Genomic DNA, 25,947 nt, shown 5'->3' on the forward strand with positions numbered 1-25,947 from the left:
GCAAGGACACACTAGGGCTTCCCTAGGAGCTCAGATGGCTCAGTTGGTGAAGAATCCACCTGCCATGCAGGAGACCTGGGTTCAATCCCTGGGTCGGGAAAACCCCCTGGAGAAGGAAATGGCAACCCTCTCCAGTGTTCTTGCCTGGAGGATCTCATGGACAGAGGAGCCTGCTGGACTACAGTCCATGGGGTTGCAGAGTCAGAGTGAACGAGTGACTAACGTGCAAGGATGCACGGCTCTTAGAAACACCAGCTGATTTTTATTTTCCTTCTGTGGGTGTTGTGGGGCTTCCCTCATGGTACACATGGTAAAGAATCTGCCTGCAACGCGGGAGACTTGGGCTTGATCCCTGGGTCAGGTAGATCCCCTCAAGAAGGGCATGGCTACCCACTCCAGTATTCTTGAGTGGAGAATCCCCACGGGCAGAGGAGCCTGGTGGGCTGCAGTCTGTGGGGTTTGCAAAGAGTTGGACGTGACTGAGGGACACACACTTTATCTTTCTGTGGGAAACGTAGCAAGCCTCGGGTAATAGAGAACATGGTGTGCAGACGGCAACAGGTGATGGATTGAGCGTGAGAGCTAAAAGTTCCACCTGAATTTAATGATAAATGCATTGTTGTTTTTTAAACTATCGAATCTCCCTGTTTGAATTTTACATTTGAATGATATGATTTGAAATACCTAATGAAGTGTTGAGCTGACAAGTGAAATTACTCTGCGACTTAAGAGATTAGAATATTTTCACTCTTTGTACCAATTGCTCCTGTCTCATTCATACACTGATATTCAACCTCTCTTAAGAAAATATTTTTCTATAATGTAATTGTTAAGCTTGTGTAGACTTAAAGACTAGAAAGGGGGAAGCTGGTAAATCCATGCCTGAGTTGTCACAAAATGTCAACACCAACACAGAGACATCAGGCTGGCAGTGGGTCAGAACACCTCTTCTTATTCGTAAGGGGACAAGATTGTGAACAAAGGACTGTCATCCCATCATAAAACAGGAGGGGAGGGACTTCCCTGGTGGTCCAGCAGTTAAAACTCTATGTTTGCACTGCAGGGGACCCAGGTTCCATCCCTGGGTGGGGACTAAAGTCCCACATGCTGTGCACTGGGGCCACCAAAATATATATATATATATACTAAAAAAAAAAAAAAAAAAACAAACAGGAATTCTGCTCATAGTTTCTACCTTTTCATTAAGTCTGTGCCTGGCTACTCTATCTACAGAACACCTGATATTTTCTATCAGTTCATCTCGGTTCAGTCGTGTCTAACTCTCCGTGACCCCATGGACTGCAGCATGCCAGGCCTCCCTGTCCATCACCAACTCCCAGACCTTGCTCAAACTCATTCCATCAAGTCAATGATGCCATCCAACCATCTCATCTGTTGTCCCCTTCTCCTCCCACCTTCAGTCTTTCCCAGCATTAGGGTCTTTTCCAGTGAGTCAGTTCTTTGCATCAGGTGGCCAAAGGATTGGAGTTTCAGTTTCAGCATCAGTCCTTCCAATGAACACCCAGGACTGATTTCCTGTAGGATGGACTGGTTGGATCTCCTTGCAGTCCAAGGGACTCTCAAGACTCTTCTCCAGCACCACAGTTCAAAAGCATCAATCCTTCGGCGCTCAGCTTTGTTTGTAGTCCAACTCACCTCCATACATGACCGCTGGAAAAACCATAGCCTTGCCTAGATGGACATTTGTTGGCAAAGTAATTTCTGTGCTTTTTCATATGTTGTCTAGGTTGGTCATAACTTTTCTTCCAAGGAGTAAGTATCTTTTAATTTCATGGCTGCAGTCACCATCTGCAGTGATTTTGGGCCCCCCCACAAAATAAAGTCTGTCACTGTTTCCATTGTTCCCCCATCTATTTGCCATGAATTGATGGGACCGGATGCCATGATCTTAGTTTTCTGAATGTTGAGTTTTAAGCCAACTTTTCACTCTCTTCTTTCACTTTTCACCTTTAGTTCTTCTTCGCTTTCTGCCATAGGGTGGTGTCATCTGCAGATCTGAGGTTATTGATATTTCTCCTGGCAATCCTGATTCCAGCCTGTGCTTCCTCAAGCCCAGCGTTTCTCATGATGTGCTCTGCATATAAGTTAAATAAGCAGGGTGACAATATACAGCCTTGACGGACTCCTTTTCCTATTTGGAACCAGTCTGTTGTTCCATGTCCAGTTCTAACTGTTGCTTCCTGACCTGCAGACAGGTTTTTCCGGAGGCAGGTCAGGTGCTCTGGATGCTTTCTATATCCCACCGTGGCTCGCTGACCACTGTTCAGCACACATTTGTTACTGCTCTGTGTAGCTTAGTTTTTGTCTGTCTTCCCTCACTAGAGTGTAAGCTCCACAGAGGGTCAGGGACTGCTGTCTTCGGTCCCCTACTGAGTGCCCAGCCCTGACACTGTGCCGTCTCCATCAGTGTGCGTTCCGTGAATGAATATGAGTTAATAAGTCAATGAACTGCGGTGGCACCTACTGAAAGCACGAAGAAGCCGCATCCTTCACGTTCAGTGATGTGGACAAAATAAGGGAGCTACGTTAGAGGCCCCACAGGAGTCCAGGTGTGTAACATTCTGCTTGGCCACCATGCTCCCCCTCCACCAACGCTCGATAAAATCACCCTCTTAATTCCTATCGTGTGGGAGTGTGACTAACGTTCCCCCCACCAAAATATCCACACTGTACCCCCCAGGAGCTGTGAACCCAGAATCTCACCTGGCAGAGGGGATTGTGTAGACAGGATGAACGTGAGGGTCTCAGTGGGGAGGGGGAGGTGGTGCTGGGTTAGGTGGGCAGACCCCAGCTAAGCATGTGTGGGTTTAGAAATAAGAGACGCTTGCAGATTCTGAGATGCAGGAGACTTAGCATAAGTAGGTCACAGAGGGTGTGCACCCCTTGGGCCAGGCGGTGATGCTGAGGGACCGCAGTCCTACAGCTGCTGGAACTGCATGCTTTACCAAGATCTGAATGAGCAGGAAACCCCGCCTCCCCAGGCGCCCCCGGGAAGGAAGGCCCTGCCGTCACCTGAATCCTTCCGCTCAGGTGGATCCAGCCTATTTTGAGTCCCACTCTCCATATCCTAGGATCGTCCGTTTGGCTTGCTTTTAGACTTTCGGTTTGCAGTCGCTTGTTAAAGCAGCAGCAGTCTACCGTGGTGGCGGTTTAGTCGCTCAGTCGTGTCCGACTCTTTGCGACCCCACGGACTATACCCTGCCAGGCTCCTCTGTCCGTGGGACTTCCCAAGCCAAGATGCTGGAGTGGGTTGCCATTTCCTTCTCCAGGATAGCAAACTGTGGCAGTCTGTAAACTGGACTTTTTTTTTTTTTTTTCTTCTGATTTGCTTTGTTTTGGATAATAACTACTCAGAGAACTAGTGTAATTACTTGAGTTCATTGAACGGAAGAGAAACAGTTGACACAACTGCATAATACCGTGTAAGGAGAATAATTGAATAATTAACATGTATCCTAGGTTATACGAGACGCATTTTAAATGTTGAGTAGAATGCTCTAACCTTTTGCAGAAACGCAAAAGAAAAAACAGGTGGCTAGTTCCTTGACAGCAGATGGTGGTGATAATCATGTATGAAATATATGCCTGGAATATACATGAGCATGTAGTTCAAAGAGCAAGATTGGTGAAGCGTACAGGAGGGAAGAAGAAAAAAGCATGATAATGGGAAAATAAAATAAACACTCCCCTCTCGGTGGTGACATGCTGTGTCCTGATGAATGAGGCCAGTGGGAACCACTGTCTGAGATAGTTGTTCTCTCTTCCTTTTTTTAATCTAAAGTGAAAAGTGAAACGGAAGGTCGCTCAATTGTGTCTGACTCTTTGCGACCCCATGGACTATACAGTCCTTGGAATTCTCCAGGCCAGAATACTGGAGTGGGTAGCCTTTCCCTTCTCCAGGGGATCTTCCTAACCCAGGGATCGAACCCAGGTCTCCCGCATTGCAGGCGATTCTTTCCCAGCTGAGTCACCAGGGAAGCAAGCCCAAGAATACTGAAGTGGGTGGCCTTTCCCTTCTCTAGTGAATCTTCCCCACCCAGGAATCGAACTGGGGTCTCCTGCTGTGCAGGCAGATTCTTTCCCAGCTGAGCCGCCAGGGAACACCTTTCCAATCTATTTTCATTGAGCCGGCTGTGCCGGGTCCTCGTTGCTATAATCCGGGCTTTCTCTGGTTGCAGTGAGCAGGGCCTTCTCTCACCGTGGTGCCTGGGCTTTCCATTGCGGTGGCTTCTCTGCGTCTGGGGTGCAGGCTCAGACGTTGTGGCGTGTGGGCTGTAGAGGGTGGGCTTCGGGAGTGGTGGCACATGGGCTTCGTGGCACGTGTAGGGTTGTCTGAGACCAGGGACAGAACTTGTGTCCCCTGCAGTGGCAGGCGGACTCTTACCCACTAGACCAGCCGGGAAGTCCTGGGGTGGTGGTTCTGATGCCTCCATCAATGTGGGGGTAAGGGGGAGAGAATAAAGCCTCCTACTGTCCCCCCTACCTCCTTAGGTAGACACTGGAGGGCTCCACTCTCTAGAAGCCAAGAGGAGAGGCAGCCCACACTGTGCAACTGGCGTCAGCTGGGAGCTTTGCACGCCCGGCTCTGAGCCCTCAGCTCTGGGCTTCCTGTCTCTGACCTGGGAAGTCTGCAGGTGTCCGAGAAGAACGAGGATTAAAAACGGAGGCAGGACATGTCAAGGATGGGAATGTGCGGGAGAGTACTGAATATCCGTGGTTTTTATCGGTGGCTTATCTATTCTCTTAATTACTACCAACTTTTTTCTCTTTTAAAAGCCAGGTTCTTCATTACCCAGCATTCAACTGCGGCCTTTCTGTTACAGATAGGGTGTCCGTGTGTGTACTGAGAACCCAAGTAGAAGCCCTGTGTCTCCGAGTGTCTCATTACGCCGTCTTGGATAATCCGCTGTTTTCTGTGCATCTCCCGGTATTCCCGTTTAGATCTGTCATTCCCTGACGGTGGCCTCCGAGGCTCATTCTGTTTGAGCCTCAGTTTTCTCAACTGTGAAATGGGCATAAGCTCATCAGCGTTACCACGCAGCAGCAGTTCCCAAACTTTTTGGCAATGGGGACCGGTTTTCGTGGAAGACGAGGTTTTCACAGACCTGGTTGGGGCGATGGTTTCGGGATGATGTAAATGCATTGATTTATTGTGCACTTTATTTCTAATCTGCCACCACTGCTGATCTGAGGGGAGGTACTGGCCTGCTGCCCGCAGGGTGGGAACCCCTGCCTTGGAGAGGAAATTAAAAAAAATCATGTAGAAGTGTGCTTGAGACAGTCAAGTCCTGTAGGCTTGATGATTACAGTTGGGAAAGTGAAAGTCGGTCACTCGTATCTGACTCTTTGTGACCCCATGGACTGTACAGTCTATGGGATTCTCCAGGCCAGAATACTGGAGTGGGTAGCCTTTCCCTTCTCCAGGGGATCTTCCCAACCCAGGGATCAAACCCAGGTCTCCCGCATTGCAGGCAGATTCTTTACCAGCTGAGCCACAAGGGCAGCCCTAGTTACAGTTAATGTTTAGTAAATAATGAAGAAATAGGATAAGCCATACACATCACTACTCTGCACTCCTGTATGAGTCTGTCATGAAATTAAAGCCCCAGCTTTTATTTTATTTTTGATAGAATTGAAACTCTAATACTTTGGCCACCTCATGCAAAGAGTTGACTCATTGGAAAAGACTCTGATGCTGGGAGGGATTGGGGGCAGGAGGAAAAGGGGACGACAGAGGATGAGATGGCTGGATGTCATCACTGACTCGATGGACGTGAGTCTGAGTGAACTCCGGGAGTTGGTGATGGACAGGGAGGCCTGGCGTGCTGCGATTCATGGGGTTGCAAAGAGTCGGACACGACTGAGCGACTGAACTGAACTGAACTGAGCTGAGACATTCTTTTACCCCTATCTTTGTTCATGAGCAAAGTGCTCACATGCACACCAAGTTGCTTCAGTCGCCCAGCTCTTTGCGTCCCCGTGGACTGTAGCCTTCCAGGCTCCTCCCTCCATGGGATTCTCCAGGCAAGAATACTGGAATGGGTTGCCATTTCCTCCTCCAGGGGATCTTCCCAACCCAGGGATCGAACCTTCATCTCGTGTCTCCTGTATTGGCAGCTGAGCTCTTTACCACTGGTGACACCAGGGTGGCTCACCTCCATCTGTAAAGTCCTGAGACGTGGATGATTACTGCTGGGTTTTGCTGCCTTTAGGCATCTGAATTTTACCCCTCTCACCATTGGCCCGGTGCACATTCACCCACATGCTTTTGTGTGATGACTCACACTTAAATTATATTAGCTTCATTTTTGGTGGCATAGAAATATTTTTCTTTCATCTGAACTGCAACGATAGTTGATTCTTTTCTCAGTTCAGTTCAGTTCAGTTGCTCAGTCGTGTCCGACTCTTTGAGACCCCATGAATCGCAGCACGCCAGGCCTCCCTGTCTCATCACCAACTCCCAGAGTTCACTCAGACTCACGTCCATGGAGTCAGTAATGCCATCCAGCCATCTCATCCTCTGTCGTCCCCTTCTCCTGCCTCCAATGCCTCCCAGCATCAGAGTCTTTTCCAATGAGTCAACTCTTTGCATGAGGTGGCCAAAGTATTGGAGTTTCAGCTTCAGCATCATTCCCTCCAAAGAAATCCCAGGGGTGATCTCCTTCAGAGTGGACTGGTTGGATAAAAAAAAGTATCGGACTGTGTTGGGTTTCAGTTGGGGCACCAGGGATCTTTAGCTGCAGCATGTGGCATCTAGTCCCCTGACCAGGGATCAAACCTGGGCTCCCTGCATTGGGAGCTCAGTGTGTTAGCCACTGGACTACCAGGGAAACCCCCCTCAGAACCTCCTTTGAAAGTTATGTGGTCCAAAGACTCATTTTATCTGGGATTGGATTTCCGTGGTATTTGGCATCGTATGTCCCTGGCGATGGAACTTACTGCCGTGGTCTGAATGTATCCCTCCCAAATTCCCGTGTCAAAGTCTTAACCCCCATTATGATGGTGTCTGGAGGCTGGGGGGTGGGGGGTCTTTGGAAAGTGCTGAGGTCATGAGGATGGAGCTGATGCGAATAGGATGAGTGCACTTATGAAAGAGACCCCCGAGAGCGCCCCTCACCGCTTGCAGCAGTTGAGGACGTAGAAGTGGGCTCCCGGCAGACACGGAGGCTCGTACTGCCGAGATTCTACAGCTGCGCCAGGTAAGCCGTCGTTTCCTAAGCCTCCCCGCCTGTGGGATTTTGCTGTAGCAGCTGAACGGACTAGAGCAGGGGACTGGCATTGAGAGGCGAGAAGGCTCTGTAACAAATAGCTCAAGTGGCTCTGTAACTGAGTTAACGACCAGGAAGGGGCTCAGTGAGTTTAGAGGCACAGGTTAGCAAAAGCCTGCACTGCCGCAGGGGGTTCCGGTGAGGACTCGGAAAGAAAACACGAAACCGGGAGAGAGCCTCCGTCTTCTTAGAGAAAGCTGGGGAGCGCAGGCCGTGTGGATGAGGTCACAGACGGAAGTGAGGAATTTTTGTCGTTGTTAGTTTATTTGGCTGCATCTGATCTTAGTAGCGGCCCTTGGGAACTTTGCGTTGCATCACGTGGGATGTTTCTTCGCAGTCCACGGGCTCCCTCGCTGTGCTGTGTCTGGTCCGGAGCACGTGGTATCAGTAGTCGCGGCGCCTAGCCTTCCCAAACGGGATCCTAATTCCCCTACCAAGGATCGAACCCACGTCCCTGGCATTGCAAGGCGGACCCTTAACCACTGGACCGCCAGCAGAGTCCCTGGAAACCCCGAAATCTTAAGCAGATGGCGGAGGAAAGGTCATCCTTGTCATGAGCTGACCAAGAAGAATCATGTGCATGTCCTCCCGTGTTTTGTGGAGGCTACAGCTCGCTAGTGGTCATGTTGGGTGTTTGGGGGCAGTTTCCAAGCACAGCGTGGAAAGAGCAACCTGGTTTCTCTTGGCTGCTTAGAGTGAGAGACGAGAAGAAGGAAGAGACTTCAAGATGGAATTGTTCCACAAAACGGAAGGAGGACTTAAAGGTTTGGAACGTTCTCAGCCTGGGTGTCCTGGAAAGAAGGAGACTGCCTGTTTAGGATGGAACAGGAAGGGCGTGGCCATCTGGCCGGGGAACCTTCTGATGACAGGGTCAGGTGACGGTCATTCAGCCGTCTAGACTGAAGCCAGGCCCTGTGGTCCCAGAGCACGGGAGAAGGCCTTTCAGACAGCATTGGGGGCTCTGCCATCAGAGGTCTGAGAGTGCCAGGCCCTCGCCAACACAGGGCACAGCAGAGGAGGCGCTCCCAGGAAGGCAGTGCCCTGCAGAGCCCGGGGGTGCAGCTGACCCCCATCCCACCCCACGACCCCAGCCCTGGGGAGACCCTACAAGGAGACCCACTTGTGCTCAGTCGGGTCCGACTCTTTGTGACCCCCCACCCCTATGGACTATAGCCCGCCAGGCTCCTCTGTTCCTGGGATTCTCCAGGCAAGAATACTGGAGCGGGTTGCCATGCCCTTCTCCAGGGGATCTTCCAAAACCAGGGACCGAACCCCGGTCTCCTGCATTGCAGGCGGATGCTTTACCACCTGAGCCGCTAGGGAAACCCTGGGGGACCCAGGCACAGAGGCGAATACTTGTCATGGGTTCTTTGTTTGTTTGCTTGTTCAGTCACCCAGTCGTGTCTGACTCTTGGTGACCCCATGGACGGCAGCACACCAGGCCTCCCTGTCCCTCACTGTCTCCTGGACTTTGCCCACGTTCACGGCCATTGTATCAGGGATGCCGTCCAACCATCTCATTCTCCGATGCCCTCTTCTCCTTCTGCCGTCAATCTTTCCCAGCATCAGGGACTTTTCCAATGAGTCGTCTGTTCACATCAGATGACCAAAATACTGGAGCTTCAGCAAAGTTCCTTCCAGTGAATATGCAGGGTCGATCTCCCTCAAGATTGACTGTTTTGATCTGCCATCATGGGTCCTTGGGAATTCCTTTATCTGTGGGCCCCTTTGTGTAGTGTCCCCCCAAATGTCTGAGTGCGTTCACCTCAGTTCATGCCTTTTATGCTCCAGGTTTTATTCTGGCCTATTTGTCTTCAAAAGGAAACATACAATCAGGAAATCCAAAGGTGTTGTAATATTAGCCTTCAGCAAAGGGTACGCAGAGAAGTAAATCCTTTTTTTAAAACCAAGTCATGTATTTGTTGGCTGTCCATATATCTTTTTTTTATTTTTGGAGAAATGTCTGTTTAGGTCTTCCAAGCATTTTTTGTTTTTTTAATTTTCTTTTATTGAGCTGTATGAGCTGCTTGTACATTTTGGAAATTCCTCCTCTGTTGCAAATATTTTCTCCCATTCAGAGGGCTGTCTTTTCATCTTGTTTATGGTTTCCCAGCACAGGGAGCTCAGCTGTGTGCTCTGTGATGACCTGAAGGGATGGGATGGGGAGATGGGAGGGAGGCTCGAGAGGGGAGGTTATACGTAAGGCTGATTCACCAGCTTTTGTACAGCAGACACTTAACACAACCATGCAAAGCAATTATACTCCAAACAAACCAAAAAAAGCATAGTAAATCAGCTGTATCTCAATAAGAGAAAAAGATTTTAAAAAGTCATGTATCACCCCCGCAGCTGAGCAGAAATGATTTTGAAATTAACCATGCCACAGAGGGATGGGGCTTCCCTGGTGGTTCAGCTGGTAAAGAATCTGCCAATTACAAGAGACACAGGAGAGGAGGGTTTGATCCCTACATTGGGAAGATCCCCCTGGAGAACGAAATGGCAACCCACTGCAGTATTCTTGCCTGGAGAATCCCATGGACAGAGGAGCCTGGCAGGTTACCTACCGTCCATAGGGGTCAGAGAAAGTTGGACATGACTCAGGAGCTAAACAACAGCGACAGCAGAGGGATAGAGCCTTGGCACCTGTCTAAATTGGTACAAACTGTTGAATCTGTGTTTGAAGCTCGCCCACTGTGTGTATGCTCTGACATGGTCCTTCGACATCCACGGAGGCTCTCTGATACACACACACCCAGGAGGGCGTCCATGCAGAATGGTGTCCCTCTCGGAAAGAAGAACCCCATCTCCGTCACTACGATGTCCTCAGTTTCCCTGCACACAGTGAGCGTGTTTTTTCTCAGGGACAGCTCACATTGAGCCTTTCGAAGGTGAAATAAGGACTGAATTTAAGATTGGTCATTACGTTGGAAAGACTGGGGAAGATAAATTTGAGCCTGTCTTTGAATTTCAAGTGCACCAGCAGGCTCTGAATAAACAGCCAGATTCTCATCAAACGCCACAGTCAACTTTAGGCACAAATGAGACTTGTTGAGAATTTATTCTCCAAGGAGGCCGGGCTGCCTCATTTTCTAAACACCTCTTTTCTGTGCAGTGAAAAATGAGAAGAGCTTGTCCTAACGTGTGTGGAATGCGCACTTGGCCGTGGTTTATCCGGTCGTAAAGGAAGTTACTGACGTTTATTCTTAGCATGGTGCACTTCGGGTGCGTGTGTGTGTGCTCATTCGCCCAGTCGTGTGTGGCTGTGTGCGATCCCGAGGACTGTAGCCCACCAGGCCCCTCTGTCTGTGGGAAATGTCCCAGCAAGAATCCTGGAGTGGGTTGCCATGCCCTCCTCCAGGGGATCTTCCCAACCCACGGACTGAACCCGAGTCTCCTGTGTCTCCTTACATCGCAACTGGATTCTTTACCACTGAGGTACCAGGGAACCTCAGAGAAACAAAAGCCGAATTAGTGGTTTAACATCCATGTAATTCTTTCCTTTTTTTTTTTTTTTTTTGACTCTATCAATTCTTACTTGTGGCGCACGGGATCTTTGCTTTTTGCTGCAACACGCAAGCTCTTCAGTTGAGGCCTGTGAGCACTAAGCTGCGGTGTGTGGTGTCTAGTTCCCTGACCAGGGATGGATCCAGGGCTGCCTGTACTGGGAGCGTAAGAGTCTCAGCCGCTGGACCACCAGGGAAGTCCGACACACGCGTTAATTCCTACGGTGCTGGACTAAGTGACGGGGAAGGAACACTAGGTTCCTACCTTCTGTGCCAGTGCTTCCAACCAAAGAGCATCCCCAAGATGTGGCTAAATATCCATTGGAGGGCTCAGACACCCCCACTTGAGGGCCCCCCACCCACCCCCGGCCCTAGACATATCGAGATTTATTAAGAAAAATTTCACTGAGGGCCGGTGAGTTTAAGACAGTAAAAGAGGCCGGCGACGGAATGAAACACCGACACTGCAGAGTGGTTTAAATCTTTATATTTTAACCCTTGCTTCTTACAGCTGCTTTATTTTATATCCCTTGCACAACAACCTACAGGGCAAGCTGCCAAGCACTATGATTCCGAGACTATACAGTGCGCAGGCGCAGGGCAAAATAACCTTTACCTTGACTTACTTACTGCAGCTAAGACTTTGTTTTGGGGAACTTCCTTATCAACTTAGAATCCGTTTTGTCCCAGGGTCTGTTCCTTTTGAGGAATCAGAGAAACATCCTTGTGTGCAAGAAATGTTCTTTTCCCACGGGAACAAACAGGATTCTTAGCTGAACATCTCGTTTGCAAGAATGTTCAGCCCTGGTTGAGAGTCTCGTTTGCAAGCACTTCTCAACCTTCTTAAACCTAGTTCCCTACACTGGGCAGAACATCTCGTTTGCAAGAATCTTCAGCCCTGGTTGAGAGTCTCGTTTGCAAGCACTTCTCAACCTTCTTAAACCTAGTTCCCTACACTGGGCAGAACATCTCGTTTGCAAGAATGTTCAGCCCTGGTTGAGAGTCTCGTTTGCAAGCACTTCTCAACCTTCTTTATACCTTGTTCCCTACAAAAGAGCCCGTTTAGCCATAGTGTTTCATATCTCATTAACTACCTCCCTCCTTAGAAAATCCTATTTGCTTGCAGTCAGGAAGAAAAGCTGCTTAGTTCCTGTCTGTCGAAAGCCAATTTTCCTACTAACTACAGTTTGATACACAAATCAGTAGCCTGAATAAACTGTGACAGAACAAATACATTGATTTGGGGGGAAAATGATGGGTATTTTCCAGTTCACTGCACTCTTCAAACCTGTTCAGAGGATTCTTAACTGTTTCTATCTGTGACAAAGTAATTGGATAGCATTTTTCATCTCAATACCTCCAAAAGAGATCCAGGCATTAACTTGTGAACTTCACTTTATATCTTGTCAGGAGGGATGGGGGAACCCAGATAGTTCAGCTTTTAAAGGTAGTGATGGGTTTGTTTTTTCTTTTCTCTTTGTTTTTGCAAGCCACATGCCTGCATAGCATAGTGAAACGAGCTGTTATAGCGAAGTTAGGGGTTCTCTCCCTGGGTCAGGAAGATCCCCTGGAGGTGGAAATGGCAACCCACTCCAGTATTCTTGCCTGAAGAATCCCACGGACAGAGGGGCCTGATGGGCTACAGTCCGTGGGGTCTCAGAGTCAGACATGACCGAGCGACTGAGCATGCATGCACAGTGAAATAAGTGACTAGAGTTATCGAGTGTCTGTGGTTGTTTAAAGGCCCCTGTGGTGGTGGTTTAGTCGATAAGTCGTGTCTGACTCTTACGACCCCGTGGACAGTAAGAAATGTGTCCCCTGCGTTGGCAGGTGGATTCTTTTTTTTATTTTTTAAATTGGAGGCTAATTACAGTATTGTGGTGGTTTTTGCCATACATTCACATGAATCAGCCATGGGTGTACATGTGTGGCAGGTGGATTCCTAACCACTGGACCACCAGGGAAATTCTGTAATAATTTTTCCCCCACCACTGTATCCATTGTACTTTATCATTTTTTTCACCGCTTCATTTTTTTTTCCTTTAATTACCTTTAATTGGAGGATAACTGAAAGTGAAAGTGAAGTCACTCAGTCATTTCTGACTTCAGGCTCCTCTGTCCATGGGATTCCCCAGGCAAGAATAGTGGAGCGGGTTTGCCATTTCCTCCTCCAGGGGATCTTCCCAACCGAGGGATTGAACCCAGGTCTCCCATAGTGTTAGGCAGATTCTTCACTAACTGAGCTTCGAGGGAAGCCCGAATTCAAGGCCTCTAAGTCCTGTCATTTCCAAGATGGGTGCCGGACGCAGACTGTTTCCGTTACTGCTTTAGTTCGGCCTTGCCTTTTGCTTGCTGGCCACTTCATTAAAGAGCCGCGCTGTGCTTGCGGAGCACACCCAGGGTCCTGTAGTTGTTTTCCGCGCTGCTTTGTTTCTGCACTCGTGGCGATGCTGAGCGCGGCCTTTCTGCAGTCGCGGGCAGCAAGGGCTGCCCTGGAGTCGGAGTCCTCAGGCTTCTTGCAGTGGCTTCTCGTTGCGGGGCACAGGCTCAGTAGCTGTAGTCAGTGGGCCCCGTTGCCTTGTGGGCTGTGGCACCTTCCTTTCCTGACCAGGAGTCGAGCCCGTGTCCCCAGCATTGGCAGGTGGATTCTTAACCACTGGACCGCCAGGGAAGTCCTGGAATAAATTTTTTTTTCCCCCCAGCACTGTATCCATTGTACTTTTTTTTTTTTCACAGCTGCTTTTTTTTAAATTAATTTTAATTGGAGAATAATTGAAAGTGAAGTTGCTCAGTCTTTCCTGACTCTTTGAGAGCCTGTGGAGGATAATGACTTTACAATCTTGTGATGGTTTTTGCATACATCAGCATGAATCAGCTCGAAGTATACATGTGTCCCCCCACCACACCACGTCCTGAATTCCCCTCCCATTTGCCTCCCCACCCTATCCTGCTGGGTGGTCCCAGAGCACCGGCTGGAAAGTGTTTTAAGTCACTCAGTCATGTCCGACTCTCTGCGACCCCACGGACTGTAGCCCGCCAGGCTCCTCTGCCCATGCGGATTCTCCAGGCAAGAATACTGGACTGAGTTGCCATTGCCCTCCTCCAGGAGATCTTCCCGACCTAGGGATCAAACCCACGTCTCCTGCATTGGCGGGCACATTCTTTACCACTGAGCCACCAGGGGAGCCCCTGTAATTACGTGTTTTTAAAGGAGTGGGCAAGTGATGAATTAGGGTGAAGGCAGTGGCCGGAACTGTGTCCAGTCTTGTGCTGAAAGCTGATCAGGGCGACTAGGGGGCTGACAAGATTGGGCCTGAGTTTGCTTGGTTTGCATCCTATCGTCCCCACTGATGGCTGTGATCTTCTGCAAACCACCAGAGAGGCTGCTCACCCCGGCTTGCACCCTTCTGCGAAGGGTGCGGGTAGCGGCAGGCGTGGCACCCTATTCTGTCACGCCCACACGGAAGCTGAGATTTTGGAGATGAATGCCCCAGTGGGCTGGTCTGCACCGACCCTGCTTAGAAGGCTGAGAGCTCCCGTGCAGGGCTGCCGCCATACCTCGGGTCCGTGCTTTGCGCTCAACACCTTACAGCTCTCCCTTTGTTTACTTCTCCATGTTTCACTGGAGGGTCATTGCTTCACAATATTGTGTTGGTCTCTGCCATCCAGTCCACACCTATCAGCCGTAGGTACACACACGTCCTCTCCATCTTAAACCTCCCTCCCGGCTCCCACCCTAATTTCTTCTTTTTTTCTTTTTTATTTCTATTGAAGTATAGTTGATTTACAGTTGTTATTATTTTCTGTTGTACGGCAGTGATTCAGTTATACACACACACATGTATGTGCACATTCTGTTTTTTAATATTTTCTATTATGGTTTATCATAGGTTTTTTTTTAATTGGAGTATAGTTGCTTTACAATGTTGTGCTGGTCTCTGCTCTGCAATGAAATGCATCAGCCATATATGTACATCCATCCAAGCCCGCACATCGCATCCCTCTTGAACGCGCCCCGCCCTATCCCAGCCCTCTAGGTGATCACAGAGCGCCAGGCTGAGCTCCCTGCGCTAATCCAGCAGCTTCCCACTAGCTCTCTGTTTTAGACACGGTCGTGTGTATATGTGTCAGTGCTTGAGTCGGTGAGGCCATCCATCCATCTCGTCCTCTGTCGTCCCCTCCTCCTCCTCCCGCCCTCGATCTTTCCCAGCATCGGGGTCTTTTCTGGTGAGTCGGCCCTTCCCACCAGGCCGTTATGCTGGTGGCTGGGCCTCTCCTTATTTGCCCTTCCGAATAAATCAGCTTGTGAGAGCTGACCTCACACATCACAGGTACAGCATGGTTTCTTTGGGGGAAATGCCCTTCTGGCTTCTAAGTAACTCTTACTGGATGTTGGGTGTGCTCAGCTGCTGAGTTGTATCTGACTCTGCAACCTCGTAGACTGCAGCCTGCCAGGCTCCTCTGTCCGTGGCATTCTCCAGGCAGGAGTCTGGAGCGGGTTGCCGTTTCCTCCTCCAGGGGATCTTCCTGACCCAGGGACTGAACCCGCGTCTCTTCTGTTTCCTGCCGTGGTAAGCGGGCTCTTTACCACTAGTGCCACTGGGAAGCCCTCGTGGATATTGCACAAGTCATTTTTAAGCCTCATAACCCATCTCTGAATAATTCCTGCTGGGAAAAGAAGCTTGATGAAACCTTTCACAGCAAACAGCGATGGAGTCTTCACTTACCAACTGAAGGTTTGGAGCTTAAGCAGTCACTATCTAACGCTGTATCTTTCCTGATAGAACACAGCGGTTTGCAAACTGCATCGCACAATAAAAACTTGTGCGTGTCAGGAAAGCTCCCCAGAACCTGACTTTTCTTGTGGGAGGAGACAGTAATATTTGCACCCGCAGTCTTTTTTCCACTTTTTGAATGGAAGGTAAAGTGTAATTGGTGCGCCTAGCTGGCAGTGTCTCATTACATACCCAGGGCGTGTCCCTGGCATGTAACATGTATTCTTCCCTCAGTGACAGCCTGGTGACATAAACGCAAACATCCCTCAGCTGTGAGCTAATCAATGCCATAACAACCAGAGGGGTTTGTTCCTCTGCAGGACTGAAACGTCCAAATGATCCTCACAGTGTGGCACAGAACATTGTAAATAACTGACTTGCAGCCTGTACGACTGTGGGAATTTAGACACACCTGGACTTTAATCCGTCTAGTCAACAAAGGCTCGTCTGGTCAAGGCTATGGTTTTTCCAGTGGTCTTGTATGGATGTGAGAGTTGGACCATAAAGAAGGCTGAGCGCTGAAGAATCAATGCTTTTGAACCATGGTGTTGGAGAAGACTCTTGAGAGAGTCCCAAGGAGACCCAACCAGTCTAACCTAAAGGAGATCGGTCCTGAGTGTTCATTGGGAGGACTGATGATGAAGCTGAAACTCCAGTACCTTGGCCATCTGATGTGAAGAGCTGACTCATTTGAAAAGACTCTGATGCTGGGAAAGATTGAAGGCGGGAGGGGAAGGGGATGACAGAGGATGAGATGGTTAGATGGCATCACCAACTTGATGGACATGAGTTTGAGTAAACTCCAGGAGGTGGAGATGGGAAGGGAGGCCTGGTGTGCCGTGCTTCTTGGGGTCACAAAGACTCGGACACAACTGAGTGACTGAACTGAACTGGACTCTAATTGTGCAGTGACTCGACCATCTGCCATTAAAGTGCCAGTGTTTCTCAGGTGAAGGCGATGGAATCAGAGGACCACGAATTGTCCAATGTCTTTAATGTCTTTTCCAACATGAAAAATTTTATCTTCTGTTTAAGCATGTTCTCGTGGCTCACTTGATAAAAAATTCTGCCCGCAGTGCAGGAGACCCAGGTTCAATCCCTGGGTTGGGAAGATCCCCTGGAGAAGGGAATGGCAACCCACTCCCATATTCTTGCCTGGAGAATCCCTTGGATAGAGGAGCCTGGGAAGACCCCAGTCCATGAGGTTGTAAAGAGTTGGGCATGACTGAGCTACTAATGCTTTCGGTTTACTCTGTCCATGAAATACATGGACTGTATTTCATTTTTATAGTAGATTTTGGAGAAGGAAACAGCAACCCACTCCAGTATTCTTGCCTGGAAAATCCTATGGACAGAGGAACCTGGTAAGCTACGGTCCATGGGTTTGCAAAGAGTCAGACTCGGCTGAATGACTTCACTTTCACTTCACTTTGTGTTTAAACAATTGTAACCTCCTAGTAGGTGACGTGTGAAATAGATGGTAGGGCGTGTTGCTGTCTCATTTCACAAGCTGTGTCTTAATTTTGTCCACTAGGTCCTGCTGGCCAGCAGCTTCCTGCCCATCTATGCAGGACTGAAACCAGTGGAATACAAAGGCCAGGTAAGCGTCCTAGAGCTGACGTGGGATCCCTGGTTCCTGGGGTCATCCGTTTCCTTTCGGAAGATCCAGGATTGTTGTTATTATCCTGGCGGCTCCAGCTCTGTTCCTCTGAGTTTGGTCTCATAGGTTTGTGTCTGTTTAACAAAAGAAAAAAAGTCCAGTGCAGGGGCCATGGTACCCTAGAGTTGAGATTTCGTGATTGAGAATGACTGACTAGGCCCCTCCGTTTTTCCTCTGGTAAAAAACAAAACAAAACACTTCACCCTTATTTTGAATATCCAAAGAAGCAGCAGAGCTTGTAAACAATTTATTGAAGTACAGCTGCTTTGCAGTGTTATGTGCGCATGCCCAGTCATGTCCGACTCTGTGACCCTCCCCGGCCTCCCCTGTTCATGGGACTCTCCAGGCAAGAGTACTGGAGTGGGCTGCCATCGCCTTCTCCAGGGGATCTTCCCCACCTGGGGGTCGCACCTGTATCTCTTGCATCTCTTGCACTGGCAGGCGGATTCTTTACCCCTGAGCCATCGGGAAGCCCTGTTGTTAGTTCTGCTAAGGTGCTTCAGTCGTGCCCGACTCTGTGCGATCCCGTAGACGGCAGCCCCCCAGGCTCCCCCGTCCATGGGATTTTCCAGGCAAGAGTGCTGGAGTGGGCTGCCATCGCCTTCTCCGGTTCTTAGCTCTGCCGTCCAGCAAAGTGAATCACCCGTGTGTTTCCATATATTCCCTCTTTTTTGAATTTTCTTTCCCGCTAGGTCACCATGGAACGCTGAGTCGAGTTCCCTGCGCTCTACAGCAGTTTCTCGTTGCTTCTCTCCGTTAGACACAGTGTCAGTAGTGTAGATATATCAACCCCAGTCTCTCAGGTCATCCCTCTCCGCCGCCTCTCCTCTTGGTCTGCATACATCTGTTCTCAGTCTGTCTGTCTCCTTCTGCTTTCCCAGATAAGCTCATCCGTACCATTGTTCTAGACTGCACGCGTAAGTGATCTTACAGGATATTTGCTTTTCTCTTCTTGACTTAGTGCACTCTGTATGACGGTCTCTAGGTCCGTCCGCGTCCCGTCAGTGGCACCGTTCCGCTCCTCTTCGTGGCTGAGTAATGTTCCATCGTCTCTGTGTACCACATCTTCATCTGTTCTTCTGTCGATGTTGCATCCACGTCCTGGGTTTGTAAATAGTGCTGCAGTGAGCGTGGGGGTGCGTGTGTCTTTTGGAATTATGGTTTTGTTGGGTTGTATGCCTAGGAGTGCGGTCACTGGGTCATGTGGTGCTTCTATTTTTAGTTTTGTGGAGAACCTCCATACTGTTCTCCATAGTGGCTGCATCAATTTACATGCCCAACAACAGTGTAGGAGGGTTCCCTTTGCTCCACACCCTCTCCAGCATTTACTGTTTGCAGATTTTTTTTTTTTCATATTGAGCTGCATGAGCTGTTTGTGTATTTTAGAGACTAATGCCTTGTCAGTTGCTTCATTTGCAAATATTTTCTCCCGTTTTAAGGCTTGTCGTTTTGTCTTACTTATGAATTCGTTTGCTGTGTGAAAGCTTTTGAGTGTAACTGGGTCCTCCTAGTTTATTTTTGTTTGTATTTTCTATCTTCTAGGAGGTGGGTCAGAAAGATCTTACTGCAATTTATGTTAAATCGTGTTCTGCCTGTGTTTTCCTCTTAAGAGTTTCATAGTGTCCAGCCTTAAATATACGTCTTTGATCCATTTTGAGTTTATTTTTGTGTTTGATGTTAGGAAGTGTTCTAATTTTATTCTTTCACATGTAGCTGTCCAGGTACCACTGACTGAAGACACTGTCTTTTCTCCAGTGTATATTCTTCCCTCCTTTGTCATAGACTCAGTTCAGTTCAGTTCAGTCGCTCAGTCGTTCTTTGCAACCCCATGAACCGCAGCATGCCAGGCCTCCCTGTCCATCACCAACTGTTGGAGTTTACCCAAACTCATGTCCATCAAGTCGGTGATGCCACCCAACCATCTCATCCTCTGTTGTCCCCTTTCCTCCTACCCTCAATCTTTCCCAGCATCAGGGTCTTTTCCAATGAGTCACCTCTTCACATCAGGTGGCCAGAGTATTGGAGTTTCAGCTTCAACACCAGTCCTTCCAATGAAAATTCAGGACTGATATCCTTTAGGAAGGACTGCTTGGTTCTCCTTGCAGTCCAAGGGACTTTCAAGAGTTTTCTCCAACACCACAGCTCAAAAGCATCAATTCTTCGGTGCTCAGCTTTCTTTATAGTCCAACTCTCACATCCATACATGACTACTGGAAAAACCATAGCCTTGACTAGACTGGACATGGAACAACAGACTGGTTCCAAATAGGAAAAGGAGTACATCAAGGCTGTATATTGTCACGCTGCTTATTTAACTTATATGCAGAGACCATCATGAGAAACGCTGGGCTGGAAGAAGCACAAGCTGGAATCAAGATTGCCACGAGAAATATCAATAACCTCAGATATGCAGATGACACCACCCTTATGGCAGAAAGTGAAGAGGAACTAAAAAGCCTCTTGATGAAAGTGAAAGAGGAGAGTGAAAAAGTTGGCCTAAAGATCAACATTCAGAAAACGATGATCATGGCATCTGGTCCCATCACTTCATGGGAAATAGATGGGGAAACAGTGGAAACAGTGTCAGACTTTATTTTGGGGGGCTCCAAAATCACTGTAGATGGTGATTGCAGGCATGAAATTAAAAGATGCTTACTCCTTGGAAGAAAAGTTATGACCAACCTAGATAACATATTGAAAAGCAGAGACATTACTTTGCCAACAAGGTCTGTCTAGTCAAGGCTATGGTTTTTCCTGTGGTCATGTATGGATGTGAGACTTGGACTGTGAAGAAGGCTGAGCGGCACAGAATTGATGCTTTTGAACTGTTGTGTTGGAGAAGACTCTTGAGAGTCCCTTGGACTGCAAGGAGATCCAACCAGTCCATTCTAAAGGAGATCAGCCCTGGGATTTCTTTGGAAGGACTGATGCTAAAGCTGAAACTCCAGTACTTTGGCCACCTGATGGGAAGAGTTGACTCATTGAAAAAGACCCTGATGCTGGGAGGGATTGGGGGCAGGAGGAGAAGGGGACGACCGAGGATGAGATGGCTGGATGGCATCACGGACTCGATGGACGCAAGTCTGAGTGAACTCCGGGAGTTGGTGATGGACAGGGAGGCCTGGCATGCTGCGGTTCATGGGGTCGCAAAGAGTCGGACACGCCTGAGCAACTGAACTGAACTGAAGTGAGCGACTGAACTGAGTGAACTACCGCCTGCTCTCTGCTGTCCACCCTGCCCGAAGTCATTTCTGCCAGCTTCTTTCTGTGTCCTGCAAACATGTTTGTGCTATAAAATTTCACCATCCTGTCTGATCCTGGTCTTCCATAGCCTACACACCAGCGCACACACTGATAACCAGTCACAGTTTCTACTTAATGCACACCAGAGATAAGCGTCTTATGCTCAAACACAGTAGCTATTTATTTGTGTGTGTGCTGAGTCACTCAGTCATGTCTGACTCTGCAACCCTGTGGACCGTAGCCCACCAGGCTCCTCTGTCCATGGGATTCTCCAGGCAAGAATCCTGGAGTGGTTTGCCGTGCCCTCCTCCAATGGATCTTCCCGACCTAGAACTCAAACCTGCACCTCTCGGATTCGCCTGCGTTGGCAGGCAGGCTCTTTACCACTAGTGCCACCGTTTAGTTAAGTATTATTTGGCTGCTCTGTGTCTTAGTTGCAGCATGAAGGATCTTTTAACTACAGCATGAGATGTCTTAGCAGGGCGTTGTGGGATCTAGTTCCCGAGCAGGGACTGAAACCGTGATGGCCCCTGCATTAGCAGCTTGGAGTCTCAGCCACTGGACCACCAGGGAGTCCCCCACACAGCAGCTATGCAACACACCCTGCAGATATATATTTTGTAATCCCATACACTGTGTAACACCTACTCAAATCAGGCACACCTTCATGGATGGTTAATGCCGTTTATTTTATAGACATGTGATATGTATGTAGTCGTTTATAAATGTGAACACGAAAAGCATTTAATAGCTGTCATATAGCTGTCATTGGTTCATTCACTTTGAAGACCCTGCAAAAGGCCTGTGCTCAGTGGATGGTCTCAAAACCAGGGAATTGATTTTTACAAATCTCTAGGCTAATGTGTCTGGGAATCTCTCTATATTTGGACCTTGTGAGGCCTCATGATTTTCTTCCTCTGACTTTTCCTGGCCATTCCAGCCCTTTTCTGTGCTTCTCATAGGATTCCTGGCCAAACCAGTCTGCCCTGGCATGATTGTCTAAAAGGGGCAGATGAGAAAAGTGAGGCTGAGTCACTGGATGAAGCCATGGAGAGGCAGACACGGAGAACCTTAAAGTGGTCTGCCTTGTCCAGGTTGGGCTGTTTTTATTAGCACAAGCATTACTTGCAGGGATGTGCTTCCATGCTATTGGCTAAAACCCTCTCTGTGACCACTCAGAAACATCATATACACTAATTTTTCTTTCTCTTTAAGGCAGCATAAGCAAAAGCTCGCAGAAAGCCATTTTAAATATTCACTTATTTGTCTGTGCCGTGTCTTGATTGTGTCACATGGGATCTCTTAATTGAGGCACGTGGGGTCTAGTTCCCCGACCAGGGATTGAACCAGTGCGCCCTGCATTGGGAACAAGGAGTCTGAGCTACTAGACCACTTGGGAAATCTCAAAACTGGTTTTCTCCCCCCCCCACCCCCAATTCCGAATACTGCCTCTCAGAGGTAGCAGATACTCAGTTACCAAGGAGCACGATTTTTTGTTGTCATTTAAAAATGTGAGAAGTACCCCCACTTGACATAACGACTTTGAAGTAATCTAAGTAGCATTTTTCCGTTAGAGCAGTAAAAGTCAACACTTATTTTTACCTATAAATGTTCAACACATGCTAGCCAAATCAACTTTACATTATGGTTATGAACTGTAATTTGATGGTCTGAAATGTGATGATTTCACTTCAAGTTATTGCTTGATAATATATAATCATGACAGAAATGGCTAAATGGCAGGAAAAAATACATATATGCAAAGCACTCAGGTGTCTTACGAGATTATATATGATCATGAAAAGGGGATTTGGGATCCAGGAGTCATCAGCATCTCTGATGTGATGGGTAGATTAAGAGGGGCTGACGGAGAAGGTGGATGGAGCTAAGGTAGGGAAGAAAGGAAAGGGAGGGTGGAACGAAGGTTAGAGAACAGAGACCCAGAAGGCTAGTACTGAGCTGGCCAGAAGGTCCACTTGGGTTTTCTGTAATATGGGGAAACCTCAGTGATCTTTCTGGCCACCCGAATATGTTGTACGACTATGCTGAACATGTCCTGTGTTTAAGTAGTAATAGCTGTATTATGAATGAGGTGCGGGTGGTGATGGCTCCTAGTTTCTTCCAACATACGATGTCCTCTTCTCCTCCCTCAGTAACGGAACTCCAGTTCTTATGTGGACTTATTGCCGTGTAGCTGAAAGGTCCCGATCACCAGTGTTCCTTGCTGCTAGGTGTGGCCATCCCCTTAAGTGCGGGCAGTGAGAGGTAGGCCAAGTTGCTGTGGGACTTACAGGAAGTGAGGTCGTGTATATTTGTTTCCTCCCTGCTGCCCAGAACTTAGACGTGATGACCAGAGCTCTGGCAGCTATTGTGGATCATGAGGTCACAGATCACTCTGTAGCTAGAGACAGATAGAGTTGGGAAGACTTGGGGCCTGCATGATTTGAGGAGGGGCACCTTACCAATGTACCTTCTATGTTGCTTTCATGGCAAAAAGAAGCAAAACTTCTGTTGTTATTGCTTTCTATCTGATGCATCAGAGGCCACTCCCATGTGCTGTAGTGAATATTACCACTGTATGTTCAGTTCAGTTCAGTCGCTCAGTCATGTCCAACTCTTTGTGGCCCCATGAATCGCAGCACGCCAGGCCTCCCTGTCCATCACCAACTCCCAGAGTTCACTCAAACTCACGTCCATCAAGTCGGTGATGCCATCCAGCCATCTCATCCTCGGTCGTCCCCTTCTCCTCCTACCCCCAGTCCCTCCCAGCATCAGAGTCTTTTCCAATGAGTCAGCTCTTCGCATGAGGTGGCCAAAATATTGGAGTTTCAGCTTTAGCATCATTCTTTTCTAAGAACATCCAGGACTGATCTCCTTCAGAACGGACTGGTTGGATCTCCTTGCAGTCCAAGGGACTCTCAAGAGTCTTCTCCAACACCACAGTTCAAAAGCATCAATTCTTCGGCATTCAGTTTGAGGAAATTGAGATGCAGAAACACTCATTCACTTCACTGAAGACATGTAGCTGAGTTAGGGGGCACCTTTCCCAGGATGATCTCTAATGTTTGCATCAGTCACAGGCCTTTTGCACTACTAAGTCTTGTTCATTTCTTAAAATATACATATATTTATATATATTTAAAGAAATATATATATTTTATATAGAAGAAACCTGTATATTTATCTATGTAAAGAAATCCATATATATTTATATAAAGAACTGTATATATTTATATATATTAAGAAATATATATAATTAAGTAGATATATATATTAAGAAATAGATATATATATTAAGAAGTAGGTATTTCAAGAAATAGATATATTTATATATATTTATATTTATATATAGTGAGAAATATATAAAGAAATAGATATTTATAATTAAGAAATAGATTATTTATATTTATATAGCAAGAGAGATATATATTAATAAATAGATATTTATATATTAAGACAGAGGTATATTAAGAAATAGATATATGTATCTATATTAAGAAATGCATATTTATATTTATATATATTTATATTTCAATATAGTAAATACATATATCTATATTTACATATAGTAAGAAATACATATATTTATATTTCAATATAGTAAGAAATACATATATTTATATTTACATATAGTAAGAAATACATATACTTATATTTACATATAGTAAGAAATACATATATTTATATTTCAATATAGTAAGAAATACATATATTTATATTTCAATGTAGTAAGAAATACATATATCTATATTTACATATAGTAAGAAATACATATATTTATATATATATTTGACCTTGGGAGGTGAGGCACGACTCTCTGATGACTGGCCTCTGGGCACAGGGCAATGTCACGATGCCGTGTTTTTCTGCTTGTTTTTAAACATCGTTTACTAATTCACTTTATTTTGTCGCTGGTTGCACTGAGTCTGTTGCCTCGCCCAGGCTTCCTCTAGTTGCAGTGAGTGGAGGCCACTCTCGAGCTGTGCAAAGGCTTTTCACTGCAGCAGCTTGTCTTCTTCCGGAGCAGACTCGAGGGCATGTCGGCTTCAGTAGCGGTGGTTCAAGGGTTTCGGTAGTTGTGGCTCCCGGGCTGAGTTGCTCCACGGCACGTGGGATCTTCCTGGACCAGGCAACGAACCTGTGTCCCCTGCATTGGCAGGCGGAGTCTGAATCCGAGCACCACCAGGGAAGTCCCTGGTTCCCCCTGGTTGTGCAATAAAGCCCAGGAAGAGGGGACCCCATGTACACGATGACTGACGGGGTGCTCCGTGGGGTGCTTGCTTGTTTCCGCAGCCACATGGTGGCCGTTTGCCACTTGCTAAGGACTCAATCGGGAGGATCCCCTGGAGCAGGGAGTGGCACCCCACTCCAGTATTCCTGGGCTTCCCTGGTGGCTCAGACAGTAAAGAATCCGCCTGCCATGCAGACACCTAGGTTCAATCCCTGGGTCGGGGAGACCCCCTGGAGGAGGGCGTGGCAACCCACTCCGGTGTTCTTGCCTGGAGAGTCTCCATGGACAGAGGAGCCTGGCGGGCCACAGTCCATGGGGTCTCAAAGAGTCAGACACAACTGACCGTACAGTTGGACTATAAGGAAAGCAGTGACAGACTTTTATCTTTCTGTGTTCCAAAATCACTATGGATAGGGACTGCAGCTGTGAAATTAAAAAACACTTGCTCCTTGGAAAAAAAGCTATGCCCAACCCAGACAGCATATTAAAAAGCAGGGACATTACTTTGCCAACAAACGTCCGTCTAGTCAAAGCTGTGATTTTTCCAGTAGTCATGTTTGGATGTGACAGTTGGACTATAAGGAAAGCTGAGCACCGAAGAATAGATGCTTTTGAACTGTGGTGTTGGAGAAGACTCTCGAGAGTCCCTTGGACAGCAAGTAGATCCAACCAGTCCATCCTAAAAGAAACCAGTCCTGAATATTCATTGGAAGGACTGATGCTGAAGCTGAAACTCCAACACTTTGGCCACCTGATGTGAAGAGCCGACTCATTGATAAGTCCCTGATGCTGGGAAAGCCTGAAGGCAGGAGGAGAAGGGGACGACAGAGGCTGAGATGGTTGGATGGCATCACCGACTCAATGGACATGAGTTTGAGCCAGCTCCGGATGATGGACAGGGAAGCCTGGCGTGCTGCAGTCCATGGGGCTGCAAAGAGTCGGACACGTTGAGCGGCTGAACTGAACTGAACTGAATGGTGGATTTACAGTGTTGTGTCCATTTCTGCTGTACAGCACCATGACTCAGGTAGACACATACAGACCTTCTTTTCCATATTCTTTTCCATTATGGTTTATCCCAGGAGACTGGATGCAGCTCCGTGTGCTGTGCAGCAAGACCTTTTGTTTATGCATCCTATGTGTACTCTGCTAACCCCAAGCTTCTAGCCCGTTCCTGCCCCACTCCCTCCCTCTGCCCCTCCCCCTTGACAGTTCTCTGTGGCTCTGTTTCTGCTTTGTTGACAAG

At 47.8% G+C, this 25,947-nt stretch overlaps 1 protein-coding gene across 1 annotated transcript in view; it reads left to right on the forward strand.

The window, feature by feature from the left end:
* PNPLA4 (patatin like phospholipase domain containing 4) overlaps window positions 1–25,947 on the forward strand; it is a 42,853-nt gene that overhangs the window by 9,455 nt on the left and 7,451 nt on the right. Inside the window, exon 5 of the mRNA XM_068962948.1 lies at window positions 17,102–17,167. Coding sequence (XP_068819049.1) covers window positions 17,102–17,167 — 66 coding nt within the window. The remainder of the gene's footprint in view (window positions 1–17,101; window positions 17,168–25,947) is intronic.

The sequence above is a fragment of the Capricornis sumatraensis genome, chromosome X (assembly GCF_032405125.1).
Source record: "Capricornis sumatraensis isolate serow.1 chromosome X, serow.2, whole genome shotgun sequence".
Classification (NCBI taxonomy): Eukaryota; Metazoa; Chordata; class Mammalia; order Artiodactyla; family Bovidae; genus Capricornis; species Capricornis sumatraensis.